This window comes from Chaetodon auriga, chromosome 12 (genome assembly GCF_051107435.1).
Source record: "Chaetodon auriga isolate fChaAug3 chromosome 12, fChaAug3.hap1, whole genome shotgun sequence".
Lineage (NCBI taxonomy): Eukaryota > Metazoa > Chordata > Actinopteri > Chaetodontiformes > Chaetodontidae > Chaetodon > Chaetodon auriga.
In genome coordinates this window covers 21,023,027-21,035,605 of record NC_135085.1, presented here as the reverse complement: position 1 = coordinate 21,035,605, position 12,579 = coordinate 21,023,027, and the positions used below count along the sequence as shown (strand labels likewise).

Sequence of the window (12,579 nt, the reverse complement as noted above, 5' to 3'; positions counted from 1 at the left end):
TGAGCTATTGATGCAGTGTCACAGAGTTGTATATCACTGCAGAAGGTGCAGTTTTTTTTTTCACAGCCTGAGGCAAAGTTTCCATCCAGAAAAACTAGGTGAAGACATGCTCCATTTGCAGGATTCGGTGAAATATGCTCTCTAATAATGATTCACAATTTCTAGAAATATCCTCACTCTTATTGCGTTCTGTCACATCGTGAAGATTTATGAATCTCACACATTCCTCAATGTAATTAGCTTCCTTATGCCATATGGCGACACAGAAAAAAAGTTCTTGTTGCCAGTAAAGCAAACACTGTCAGCTACTGAGTCAGTGTTGGGAGGGTGTTAATGGTTGGCCTTGGACTTCTCATGAAACTCTGTATCAAACTGTAAAATTTGAATGTGTCTAGACGGGACAGACTCTGACCTTGTGTTCTAATGACTTGTTCTTTCTAATGGAGGTAAGTCACTTTCCAAAGTCAGAGTACAGCCAACTCTGCTCAGGAGGCAGAACCGACCTTATCGCCTCAGGCTGAAACACACAGAGCCGTTCACGGAGGGTAGACTAAATATTCGCTCAAGGAGATCTTTATTACCGAGGTCTCAAGTGCTGCAGTTTTTGGCAGATCAAACCCATATGTGATGAGACCGTAAACTTTATCCATCTACCGCATTTATGTTTGTTATTCACCTCTCTATTGATCTGGTTAATTAAACAATAGTTAATTGCACTAACAGCATTGTAAATTGTGAAAAAAATAACATTTTTTGTGAATCTTTGTAACATAATCTGTACAAAGAAAACGTGATGAACCTCGCTCCACCCTCGCTTGAACGACTGAGCCTTTCCAGGATGCCCCTTTCATACCCAATCATGATACTTTCACCTGTTAACAATCAACCTTTTTACCTGTGGAATCGTTCCAAACAGGTGTTTTTGGAGCGTTCCACATCTTTCACAGTCTTTAGTTGCTCCTGTCCCAACTTGTTTGAAACGAGCTGCTGCATCAAATTCACAGTAAGCAGATATTTACAAAAATCACTGATGCTGATGAGGTCAAAATTGTTCATAGATAATGAAAACATGATAGATAAGAATACACAACATGTAGAATTTCACAAGAAAAGCACAATAAACAGCTTTAAAGGATAGGTCTGGTGATATTTTATATTTTTCCTATTATTAACAAGTCATGAAAAGACCTAAATCCAAAATGAACTGATCCTGCTAATACGTAACGTCTGCTACCAAACTCCAAATATATTTTATCCACACATCATTGAGTCACGCTGTTACACTGGATGACATCTTCCTTCATTACCATGAACACACACACACTGGGAGTTATTTTGAGTCAAGCCCACATGCACCATCCTACTGCTGTAGATACTCTCTAGAGACGTGTATTACAAATGCGTATTATTCTGTTGCTAAAAATAGTACCCCCAAATACACTGTTTACTCTTGACAAAATATTACGCTCTAATACTAGCAGTGTGGCTCCAGGGAAGCCAGTGCTGGTCTGTCAGTCCAATCAAATTTAGCGCAGACATTCATGGTCCCCAGAGGATGAAACCTACCGACTTTGACGATTGCCTGATTTTTCCTGTGGCTCCACCATGAGGTTGACATTTTTGTTTCAGACTGCAATATCTCAACTAATATTGGACGGACTGGCATGAAATATGGTGCAAACATTTGTGCACCCCTCAGGATGAACTGTAATAATTGTGGTGAGGCAGTATAACCATATTAAATATTACACTGTCACCACTGTCCTGGTGTTGTAGACGTGCTGAGTGTGGACTATGTTTGTCTCTAAGTCGAACTATTCGGGGTTTTGCTTCAGAATAGATATTATAAATCTCCATTGACACTTGAATGAATACCATCTTGAGTCATTATCTGCAACATTTACCCGCACAGCCCCTGTATGAGCACCGGGCCACTCAGGAATTACTTTATAGTGAACAGCTGGTGGATCCTGGCCGTCATTTCCACAATTAATGAGGCACAGGGTGGAGAATTATAACATCCCACACTCATGATGACAAACTTACGGAGCTTAAGAGACACAAAAGAATGTTATTGAGAAATGACAAAATATTAGTACTGCATTGCAAAAAAAACTTTATTTCTACAGCACATTAAGATACTGCACAATATTTTAAAGACATGTAGTTGAAAACGTCAGATTTTGCCATACTGTGAGGATTTACATATATATTGTTTGGACTCCTACTTCCAGAATTATTGTCATCCTATTCCTTTGTTTATTTTTGGGCTATATTTGCAACAGGAAGTCAGACATTACTTTTTGTCGTCTTGATCCGCCGCCTACATGCCGAGTAAATGCCTTATCTCAGGTCTCTGCATTTGGCATTTAGCCCCTTGACACCCTTTTCCTTTTTGCAGCCAAGTATAAACAAGGAGTCCTCCATTGTGGTGAGACAGGCGGTTATCCTCCCTTCACATAGCTTCATATTATTTCCTCTGTTGGCCGTAGCCAAATACACCATTAGAGCAGTAAACTGAGTTGAGTATGAATGAGGAAACCTTTCCAAAAAAGCTAACACCTCCAGCTGTTAGAGCAGGTCAGTGACTGGTCACCAGATGAGCCGGCTTCCTTAGGAGTCATCTGCCATTCCTCTGTGCTGCCTCGACATGGTGGGAACTGCATTAACATTACAAACAGTCCGAAGTGTTTGGATTAACCATCATTAACCAGATGGGTGGAGCTCCCTTCGCTTCAGATAATGTCAATATAATTGTCAGATAGTGACAAATAAATACACAACGCTGACTTTCAAAATACTTTCCTGTGATTGTCTGAACTTTTTGGCAGTTATTATATTAAGGGGCAGCCCCCACCCATCTGGCAGCTAAGTAGATTAAAACAAGCCATAAAAGAAGAATTTGCAAGTTTGATTTGGTGGCAGTGGACGTTTCACCAGCTCATAAGGAGCAAACGGCCTGTTGAATGGCTGTTTTGTGACCATTTCCTCAGGGATAGTCTCCATTAAGTCCCGTAGACAGCATGGTTGACCTTCACCGCCCTCAGTTCTCCGCCGTTCTCCAAATGTGAGACATTTACTGAATTCTCCCTCCGCTTACCGATTGTCCGATTATAGTTATGACGTGCTGAAATGTTGACGCTGCATATCACCGCTCTCTGCAGAAAAGGGTAACTGGCATTAGGCCCCGGAGATAGAAGAGAGAGAGTGCAAAGAAATGCTGTGCTGAGAGGTTAACAGCCCAGCAAGTACAAAGGGTGTTTTATGATGTTCACATAAAGTCTGAGGACAGGTATTTTTGGTGCTCAGCTGGGGTGGAAAGCGGCCTCGCCTCGATGGGCAGAAACTCTCATACTCTATTCCAGAAGTGTCCGTGCTGAGTCGAGGCAGTGTTAGACATTATTCCTCTCCTCATCCTATGGATCAGACTGGCCCGACTTTACCTCTGGCATTCCTCATGTCTGATATCACACACAGGATGGGTCTCGTCTCACACCTGTAAGCTCAGTTTGGGCTGGGTGAAGTTAGGTGTTGCAGATGTTTGGACTTGGGAAAGACTGAAACAGGTTTTGTTTTGCCTGTAGTCACTGGGCTGACATTTCACAGTGAAGAGTTTCTATTTGAAGATTTAAATGGGGCATTAAGTAATCTATGACCTTCAGCAACCTCTGTGGGTGATTATTCAGGATTACAACAACATCAGTGGACCTTATCTCCTCCTCTGCAAGTTTCTGGCATGTCCCTCACTGTGTCACCTACGCTTCTTTGGCTTTAAGTGTTGATATAATGTACCGCTGGTTGGTTGGTGTTACATTTACTGACAGTGATGCTTAGAATCTCTGTGTTCGGTTTCACTTATTGCTTATGCCCCTAAAATTAAATGTCCTCTAAATTAAAGCTGGATTATGTTGTTTTCGGCCACCAGGGGGCAGAAAATTAACAATGAAAACTCTGAAAAACACACTCTGGTATTCCATTGGCTTATACAATAGCTAACATATTCACGAACAGTTAACTGACACGTCCAGCGGACTCAGAGCAATGAGTCCATGTAGTGTCTTTACGTTGCTAACTAAATGTTCAACTTTCCTTACCAGCCACCATCAGGTAGTGTTTATTTGTTTATCTGATATTGTTCAGTGCCTGTGGTTTCATTTATTAGTGAGACCCAACCATGTAGTGTGTCTGCAAGCTCCAAAACCAAGACAATGAGCTCAAAGCGGATCAATGCTGTGTATAGATGCTGAGTTGGGTGTTGACTCGCAGTGAACTCAATATGCAGTAAAAATTGGAAGTCACCTAGCTCACGCCTCGATCACCATGCATTGCTGTACGCTGTGTTATTTTGACTGTTTAGCCTTCACATGTGATGCGTTACCACACCCTTTGGTCTGTATCACACCGTCTGTCCTCTTTGACTCTTAAAATGGGAGTGGATGTGTGGAGGTGGACGGACTCCTCCAGTGTTTTCAGGCAGCTCGGTTGGAGGGGGACTGTGGTTGAAGCGTTCGAGGTCAGAGGTCGTGTCAGGGGTTAATCATGTGGGCTCCTCCCATCACAGATGATGTCCACTGACCACACTCTTCTCCTCTACCCCAACCACATAACGCACATCACATCTGTGATAATAAAGCTATTCTTGTCACTGATGAGTGATAAAGGATGACCAGGCTTTGCACCCACAGTCCATTACGTTTTTATTCACCTTGAATGGGATTCAGTTTCCTGTTCCTGACAAAGTGCCTATTAGTGTGACTCATTCCTTGACTGAATACTTGGTGTGTGTTTCATTTATGAGAAATCCCTTAAGATTGTCTTTTGTCTTTTTTTTTTTTGACACTTATTTTCTACTTTACAGTCTATCTATTATCCTCCATTTGCAAATGAAGCTTTTCAAAGTGCAAAAGATCGATGGTGCTTTTCAACGCTTCGATAGCAGGTTAAAAAAAATATTTCTTACGCTCTGATTCTGCTATAGTTTAGAGATATTGAATCGTTTTTGGTTTTCTTTCTTTCTTTTAAAAGCCACTTTGGAATTGAAGATTTCATACACTGTTTTTTTTTTTTTTTTACAAGAATTGCTGCAAAAAGCACTTTTTCAACCTGACAGTCTCACACAGTACAAGCAGTCTGCACACAGGTAGAGAAAGTGCTTCGTCTGCTGTCTGTTTTGAGTTATGCTCGTTTGAGTCGAGCGCTGTCACCGACCTGTGTTTAACATCGTCACTCTCCTCACAGCCCTCCATAAATCAGATATTTCAGCACTGCGGCGGTTCGGCACCTAATTAGTCTCCTAATACGCCGACGAAGCAGCCGGATATATTGACATGTCATTGAGTCGAGATCCTCAAGTCACAAGCTGATGTTTTCTCTGGCAGTAGAACAAAGGCCAGTCAAACTTTGGCAGTTCTTCTGTGCCAGTTGAATACCTGGAAATCTCTCTCCGAGCACTGGAGTGACGTTCAGGAACTCTTCAACCAGTCCAAGCTGTGGAAACAAAGCTCACATGAAATGTTCTCTTGTAGGTTATCTTAACAGTGAGCAGAGGAGGATGAATTATTTTAATTCACTTGAAAATGAAATATCAGCTGTCTCTTACAAAAGTAGTTTTTTTAAGGGTTTATTAATGATTCTGTCAGAGGCCTTGGACTAGATCTTCATTCTTTTTATTATAGTAATAGTGAATAATAATCAGCAGTTATTGGCTGTTGATAGTCTGGATACAGTCATGGAAATCATCCCCTCAACAGCTGCTTCACCACCTGTAACACCATTTGTTTTGAATGACTATGATATAGAGGTGTTATTAAAGGTGTTAAGGTGTGATTCTTTGCCATGTCAGTATTCACTAACTGGTTTCATTTTATCGTGCAGGTTCCTCGTGGGAGAAATCCATAAGACAAATTGGCTTTGAGAGGTAAGATAAAGATGAATGAATACTTTCAAAACGTGCACCTAATAATACTATTGTTTTGCATTTCAACAGCATATTTATTTTATTTTATGATTCATATCGAAAGCTTGCTGAGATCCAGAATATAAATCCCTGAAAGAATCTGTCAAAAAGCAACTCTTTTAAATCACCTTTCTCCTGACGATCATGCAGCAGCATGAAATCCAGTATGCAACTGTGGATTTTGTTTAACTGACCATGAATTTTTCTTCCAGTTGAGCAACCCAGAGGCTTTTTCAGGAAGTGACAGGATTCAGCTCAGTGACTGTTTGCTGATGAAAGGGAGGATCAACATTATGGCAACTTTTAAATGATATTGCATGGTGCAACCAAATATCATGCTTATTTCTTAAAGCCTTAAAAATGAACTTTTTTAACTCACCTATCAAAAATCAGACATGTGGTTCTCTTCTGCTGGATTTACACATCGAAGGCTGCATTGTCTGTGCAAAGTGGCCTAAATATAGCAACCCCACAATAACATTAAACACCACTTTTTGCATTTAGCCACGCTGGCCCGTCTTTGGACAAGGTTTAGAAATGCTCCTAACCTGTCCCCGTGTGGATTCTTGATGAACGCTAAACCCAGTTACATCTGACAATCAGTTGACAGGCCGATTTTTCAAAGCTTTAGCCGCTGTGTCTGACTCCTCACACCCCCATGATCGTGTTAGATGTGGTTTCCTAAGTACGGGAATGTCCAAACTCAGCCACATCCTTTTTCCAGTACTCAACAGCCCTCACTGGATAGTATACTGTAAGTGGCGGATGTAGAGCCATAAACATTTTATCCCGCCTGCATTTACCTGTTTGTGTTGAGGATCATATACAGTATATACAATGCTTACAGCTGCATTTGCTGCACAGGCAGATGCTTTCGCCCTGTACTGCCCGTATGGATGAAAATGCTCGTGTGTCTTTTTACCCAGAAAAATCCTACAAGTTTCCGCAAGTTTGACCTTTTCAAACCTTATAAATACCAAATATTTATATGGCTTAGTACAGATTTTGTGGTCTCTCCGTATTTGTAGTTTTTTCACTTGAAGTCTCATGAGCAATTACCCCTGCGGCCTGCGGCGGTGAAGACAGGTCTTAGCACTGCTAATGTTATTGTAATTCTCTCACATGATAAGCAGGGGAAAGTAGGAGTCACTGCAGTCGCTGGCTCAGCCTCGTCTGGCTCTGACGGTTTCCATCTCTTTCATCCATGTGAGGATGCACAAAGCTTCACAACAATAAAGCACATGGAAACAGACGTCCTTGATTAGATTAAACTCGCCAACGGCAGCCAGAGCCTCAACTATTTATCTGAGTGTGCGTTTTCCATCGTGTTGATTAGCACTCCGTTTTCAACTTGTTAACTTTTATAAGCTTTATATCCAGTCAAGGCCAGACGGAGATTGGTTCTGTTTGATGTGACCAGTTGCTTTATAACTCGATCAAAACATTTGGTCAGCTTTTTCTCCGCAGCCTGCGCCGCTGAATCACCAGCATGTTTGGTTAATTGTAAACAGATTAATTACACTGGGAGCTCAGCATGAAATGTAAAGAAAACACTTTGGTGGCCAAGCACAGGATGCAGTGTGATTGTTGTAAAACTGAAATAGAAATTGGTTGGGATGATTAAAGTGAGTTTTAAGGGTTTTGAAACCTGTTAGCCATTTCAAGGACAATTTTTATTTGCTTTAATTGTACATGCAATCATGACACCTCGTAAAGCTTGTCCTCAGGCTGCACAAATACATCTCACTGGGTCATTTGAAGTGTGACATTACTGTAGCTGTCAGGGCAACACCCGCTCACCGCTGTTTAGCTTCCTGTTAGAACAGGAGGTGAGAAGACTTTTCGAATAGCAAATATGACAAAAGCTTTGTTTGCTTATGGCGATATAACCACAACACTTCAATCAACATCGTGTTTTTGTGGATTATTGAAAACTGTGCAGACCAGGATATGTGTTACTTGTTTAAAAATTATTTTTATCTGTGCAGTGTTTTGTGTAAAGATAAGTCAGATAGTGTCATCATCATGCCTCAAGTAACACATTCAATCTGAAAAAATCTGAAGTCCTTTTCACTTATGCAGTTTAATGAGGAAAAAGAGGGCTCGTTGTTCACACTACCTTATTATGAACAAAGGATGCAATTTTCAAGGGAGTAAACATGTTTCTCACAGTTCAGTTAAAGACAAATACCCCACTCTCTCATGGCCTTTTTGTGTTTGAATGGAATTTCACTCACTTGTTAACAGCAATACATTTAAAACCGGCAAGCCAGATTTCATTAAAGTGGGTGGTACTCCATATAAAAGCTGAAGCATTCAACACAACACATATTAAAAGAACAGTTGAGTCATGGAAAAATCCAGATTCCCATGCGTTCATGTGAACAGGTAGTGTTTTCTGAGAGATATAATTGCTGCAATAATATCCCCTCACGTAAGTGCAGCTCCAGTCTGCGTGAACACAGATTGCATGGAAATAATGCTCAGTGGGCTTATGTAACCGCGTGTATTTTTTAAGGATTGTTGAGACAGACATGAAAGATTTGGGGAGACAGAGGGAGGTGACATGTGACAAGTATCCCAGGCCAGATTCATAACATACGGCAGCACAGCTATTTGTGGGCCTTGTCCAACTGAACTAAACGAGCGACCACAAGTCCTTGGATTTCTTAGAAGAACTGTTTCATATTAGAAGTGATCGTCCGTGCACGGTTAAGTTTATTGTACTCTGTCCCATTTTCCATCATTTGGTGGTGATCCCAGCCTGCAAGAATGCTCCAAATCACAGTTTCTGGGAGATATTGGGATTCATCCTTATTTTCAGGAAACAAGCATCTGCTTTCTTTCAGCGCGTATCCTCTGTTTTCTGTTTGTCCCCAGTGTGATTGGCGCAGACGCAGGCAACGGCATCCGAGTGTTCATTCCTGACATCGGCATGTTCATGGCCGGCTTGGCCATCTGGCTGCTGTGTCGCAGTCTGGTCCAGAAGAGGCCGCCTGAGGACATGGCCCAATACAACGCCGACTTTGAAGCAGAAGAACAAGTGGGTTTTATTTGTGCTGACACACAACGTCCCGACAACAGTGTCTGACTTTGACTTTATCTGTCTGTCTATTCATGATCTATTCTCCTGTAATGGTCATGAAGCTGTTCTTGAAGTAGGGCTGGAACTCCTTTCTCTTTTATTATGAATGAATCTGCTCATTGATTTTACAGTTAATTATTGAAAATTGCCCATTGCAATTCCTCGTAGCTCAAGGTGACCTCTCCAAATAACTCGTTTCATCCAGGCAATCGTCCCTAAGGCAAAGATATTCCATTCACATTGACATGAATCTGAGAAACGCAGCAAAAGCAGAGCCAGGAAACTGCAAATGTGCCTTTTTTTTCTTACTAAAACGATTGATCGATTAACAAAACAGTAAACTAAGAGGAAACAGTTTAAAGAAAGAAGAGAATACACAATGTTTCACCACATTTTAAAACAGGAAAAAGCAATTACATTGAAACTAATTAAAACCTGTTAAATATGCTGTTAAGCTAAGATGAACGACGAGAGCTCACAGCTGGTGTTTGGCTGTAACGTAACACATTTTCCAGCATGTGAGTTTTTCAGGTGCACAGCCGTCAGAAATAGTGATTGTAAGAGAAAACAATGGAAAGAAGCCAAAACGGGTGAAGCCATGTATGAGAAATCCTGTGAGAACTGTTGCACTAATACATTAATTGATTTATTGCTTCATCCTTGATTTTAAGTAAATGGTGTGAAGATGTGGATTAGGGTGCGTATGGAGATAAACATCTGGAGGCTGTGTACTAGCAGACCTTTACATCCATAAAACTAAGACGAAGAAGTAAAAAAATGTCTTGATGAGAACGATCTCATAAATATAAAGAGGAAATGTCTCGATGTCTCAGACGACACCGAGACAAGCTGATTTCCAGACGGCAGTTCAGGTCTTTCGCAGTTCATATGTCACGGATGACATCTGTGTGTGTTCGCTGGCATTGAATGTAAGCAAAAATTAAATACCACCTCATGGGAGTCATAACTGATCAGAATAAATGTTTGCTCCACATCGGTTAAAAAAAAAAAAAGAGTTCCTGCAAGCTGAAGTGTCAAGTGGAGTTGACAGTTGTTTCTCCTGCTCTGTACATAATGTCCACATTGAGCTTCGTAAGCTGGGAGCAGGAGCTTGAATAGCGAGTTCCCCTGTGTGCTGATGACTTGGACTACAGCCCCCATCCCCTGGCAAGTCCTCCCCTCTCTTTATGACTCAGTGTTAATTAAATCCACATTCACTTTCACTTCGACTGTGCTGCTCACGCTGGCACAGATGGCATTGCTCCCCATTACTGAGAAACACCAGGAATTCATCTATATAGCCTGCGTTGTGTTCGGGCTTTTATTTCCGTCAGTGAGCCATCTGAGCTGCAACTGCTGTTTGATTCAAAACAGGGTTCATACCACCTGCTACTTTCTTTGTCTGGTGCCTTATGCGCTCTATATAAATCACAGTGAATGGCTCACTTGTTATTATGTCTCTATTTTATTGAGACTGCAGGAAAAGGGGGACACATATTTGCTTAGAGCTTAGAGAAGAACTCAGTGGATTAGATCTGAAGCCAACATGTGGTTCCAGAGGAAAACATCTGCCAAGTGTCGCTAATGTCTCAAGCAGCCACACACACCACGTATATGTTTAAATATGCTGTGCTACACGCTAAACATGCTCAGACACACTCTCAGCGGGACTTTACAGAGGGATTGTTATGCAAGCGCTACCTGTAGGAAGCTGTTTTCAGCACCATGGAGAGCGCTGACCTCCAAACTGCAACATTCATCATTCAATACTGAAACGTGTCACTGCAATCTGCCTCCAAGGAGGAAGAGGAGAAGCTGAGCCTGGACGACAACATCCTGCTGGAGGAGGACTTCGAAGCGGGGTATGAGGCCGAGGAGGACGAGGAGCTGGACGAGGACGAGGAGCTGGACGAGGACGAGGAGGAAGAGGAGGAGGTGAAGGAGAGCACCAAGATGAAAATCCTGCGGCTCGTGGCGGAGGTTGCGTCCAAAGTGAAGGAGATTATCGGGAACTTGATCACCACTGCTGGGAAGGTGGTGGTCACCATCTTGTTGGGCTTGACAGGTGAGCAGCTTTGAGTGCTCTAAGTTAATTTTTACACCGTCTGATTGTTTAGGTGATTTGTTGATTCTCAAACAACCAGACAGCAGCAGATTTAAACTGATATGATGTATAATATCTTGGAGAACCCCTCTCACCCCCTGCATTAGACAGTGGGGGCCTTAAGCAGCTCCTTTAGCAACAATCTGCTGCATCCACTGTGTAAGAAGGAACGCCGCCGCAGGTCTGTCAATCCAGTGGCTGCCAGACTCTTTAACTCCACCATCATTTAACGCAGCTCTGTGTCCATGTTGTTTCACATCACAGCATCAAAAGCGACTTTCTGCACTCCTCCGTTATTTATGTCAACATACACTAATACCCATCACATCTGTGCAACTTATCTTTTGCAATATTATAGATTTTTTACTGTACTATATATTTTTATACTCTTTTGTATATGATGTACATAGTCTCCACAGTTGATTTTATTTTTTTTAATCTTTTTATTGTCTATTTGCTCTTTTTTCTGTCTTTCCTTTTTACTCTTGCTGTTGTAACACGTGAATTTCTGCAGCGTGGGATCAATAAAGTCTTATCTTATATCAGACTATAAAGATTCTTCCAGCTTGCTTTAGAAAGTCTATTATAGTTGATATTTAGGCACCTTTTTCAGTTAGTGTGCTGTTTTATTCTGCTGTGATGTCCTCAGAGCAGAAGGTCTTCTTTAAAAAAGCGTTCATTTGAAATGTGCTGCAAACGAAATGAAAGTCACACCTTATTCTTCTTTGCTGCGTGGGTTTGATTTTCAGACTGCACTTGATTAACACACAATTTTTCACCCAGTTTGTCACAAACTCTTGAACAGATCAGGCTCCCATCAGCACTGCCATGAAATAATGATGTTAAAAACATCTTTTAAGGCAGTGGTGACCAACCTTTTTACCTTTTAAGCCCTTAAAACAAGACAACGTGTGCTGGTGACTTTCCGTCTCTGCTTGCATATGTTTATATCAAGTCAAGTCAAGTCAGGTCAGTTTTATTTATATAGCACCAAATCATAACAGAAGTTATGTCAGACTCTTCAGGTCGAGACTGTACTTGTTATGATATTTATAATATGTCAAGAAAGTGATTTTATTTAAAGGATCTGAATGGTGTTTAGTGACTCAAACATGTGAAATTCTCCATTAATAGTAGAGGAATCTCTGTCTGTTATTTTGAGCAGCACGTTTTTCTGCTCCTCTTTGTGCTTAAAAAAACAAAAAGCACGTTATTGTCAGGATGCAGTAGTGCAAAGTATATTTGAATTGCAGCTAAAGGGCTGAAACCTGCAAAGGCAGCTCACTGCATTACAAACAAATGTGAGTCAAACAGTAGCTTGCAGATAATTCTTAACCGTTGTTTGAGCTGGCTATGTGAGCAAAACCGAGTGCCAAATATGGAAATGGGAAAACATTACTCAGATTTGAAGTACCTGACATCTGATGAAGTGCT

General features: G+C 41.3%; 1 protein-coding gene across 3 annotated transcripts in view; it reads left to right on the top strand.

Moving 5' to 3' along the window:
* Window positions 1–12,579, top strand: part of piezo2b (piezo-type mechanosensitive ion channel component 2b) — a 78,449-nt gene that overhangs the window by 13,820 nt on the left and 52,050 nt on the right. For all 3 annotated transcript variants that reach the window (XM_076744540.1, XM_076744538.1, XM_076744537.1), the window contains exons 4-6: window positions 5,875–5,917; window positions 8,837–8,999; window positions 10,842–11,106. In XM_076744540.1, the coding sequence (XP_076600655.1) occupies window positions 5,875–5,917; window positions 8,837–8,999; window positions 10,842–11,106 (471 nt within the window). The remainder of the gene's footprint in view (window positions 1–5,874; window positions 5,918–8,836; window positions 9,000–10,841; window positions 11,107–12,579) is intronic.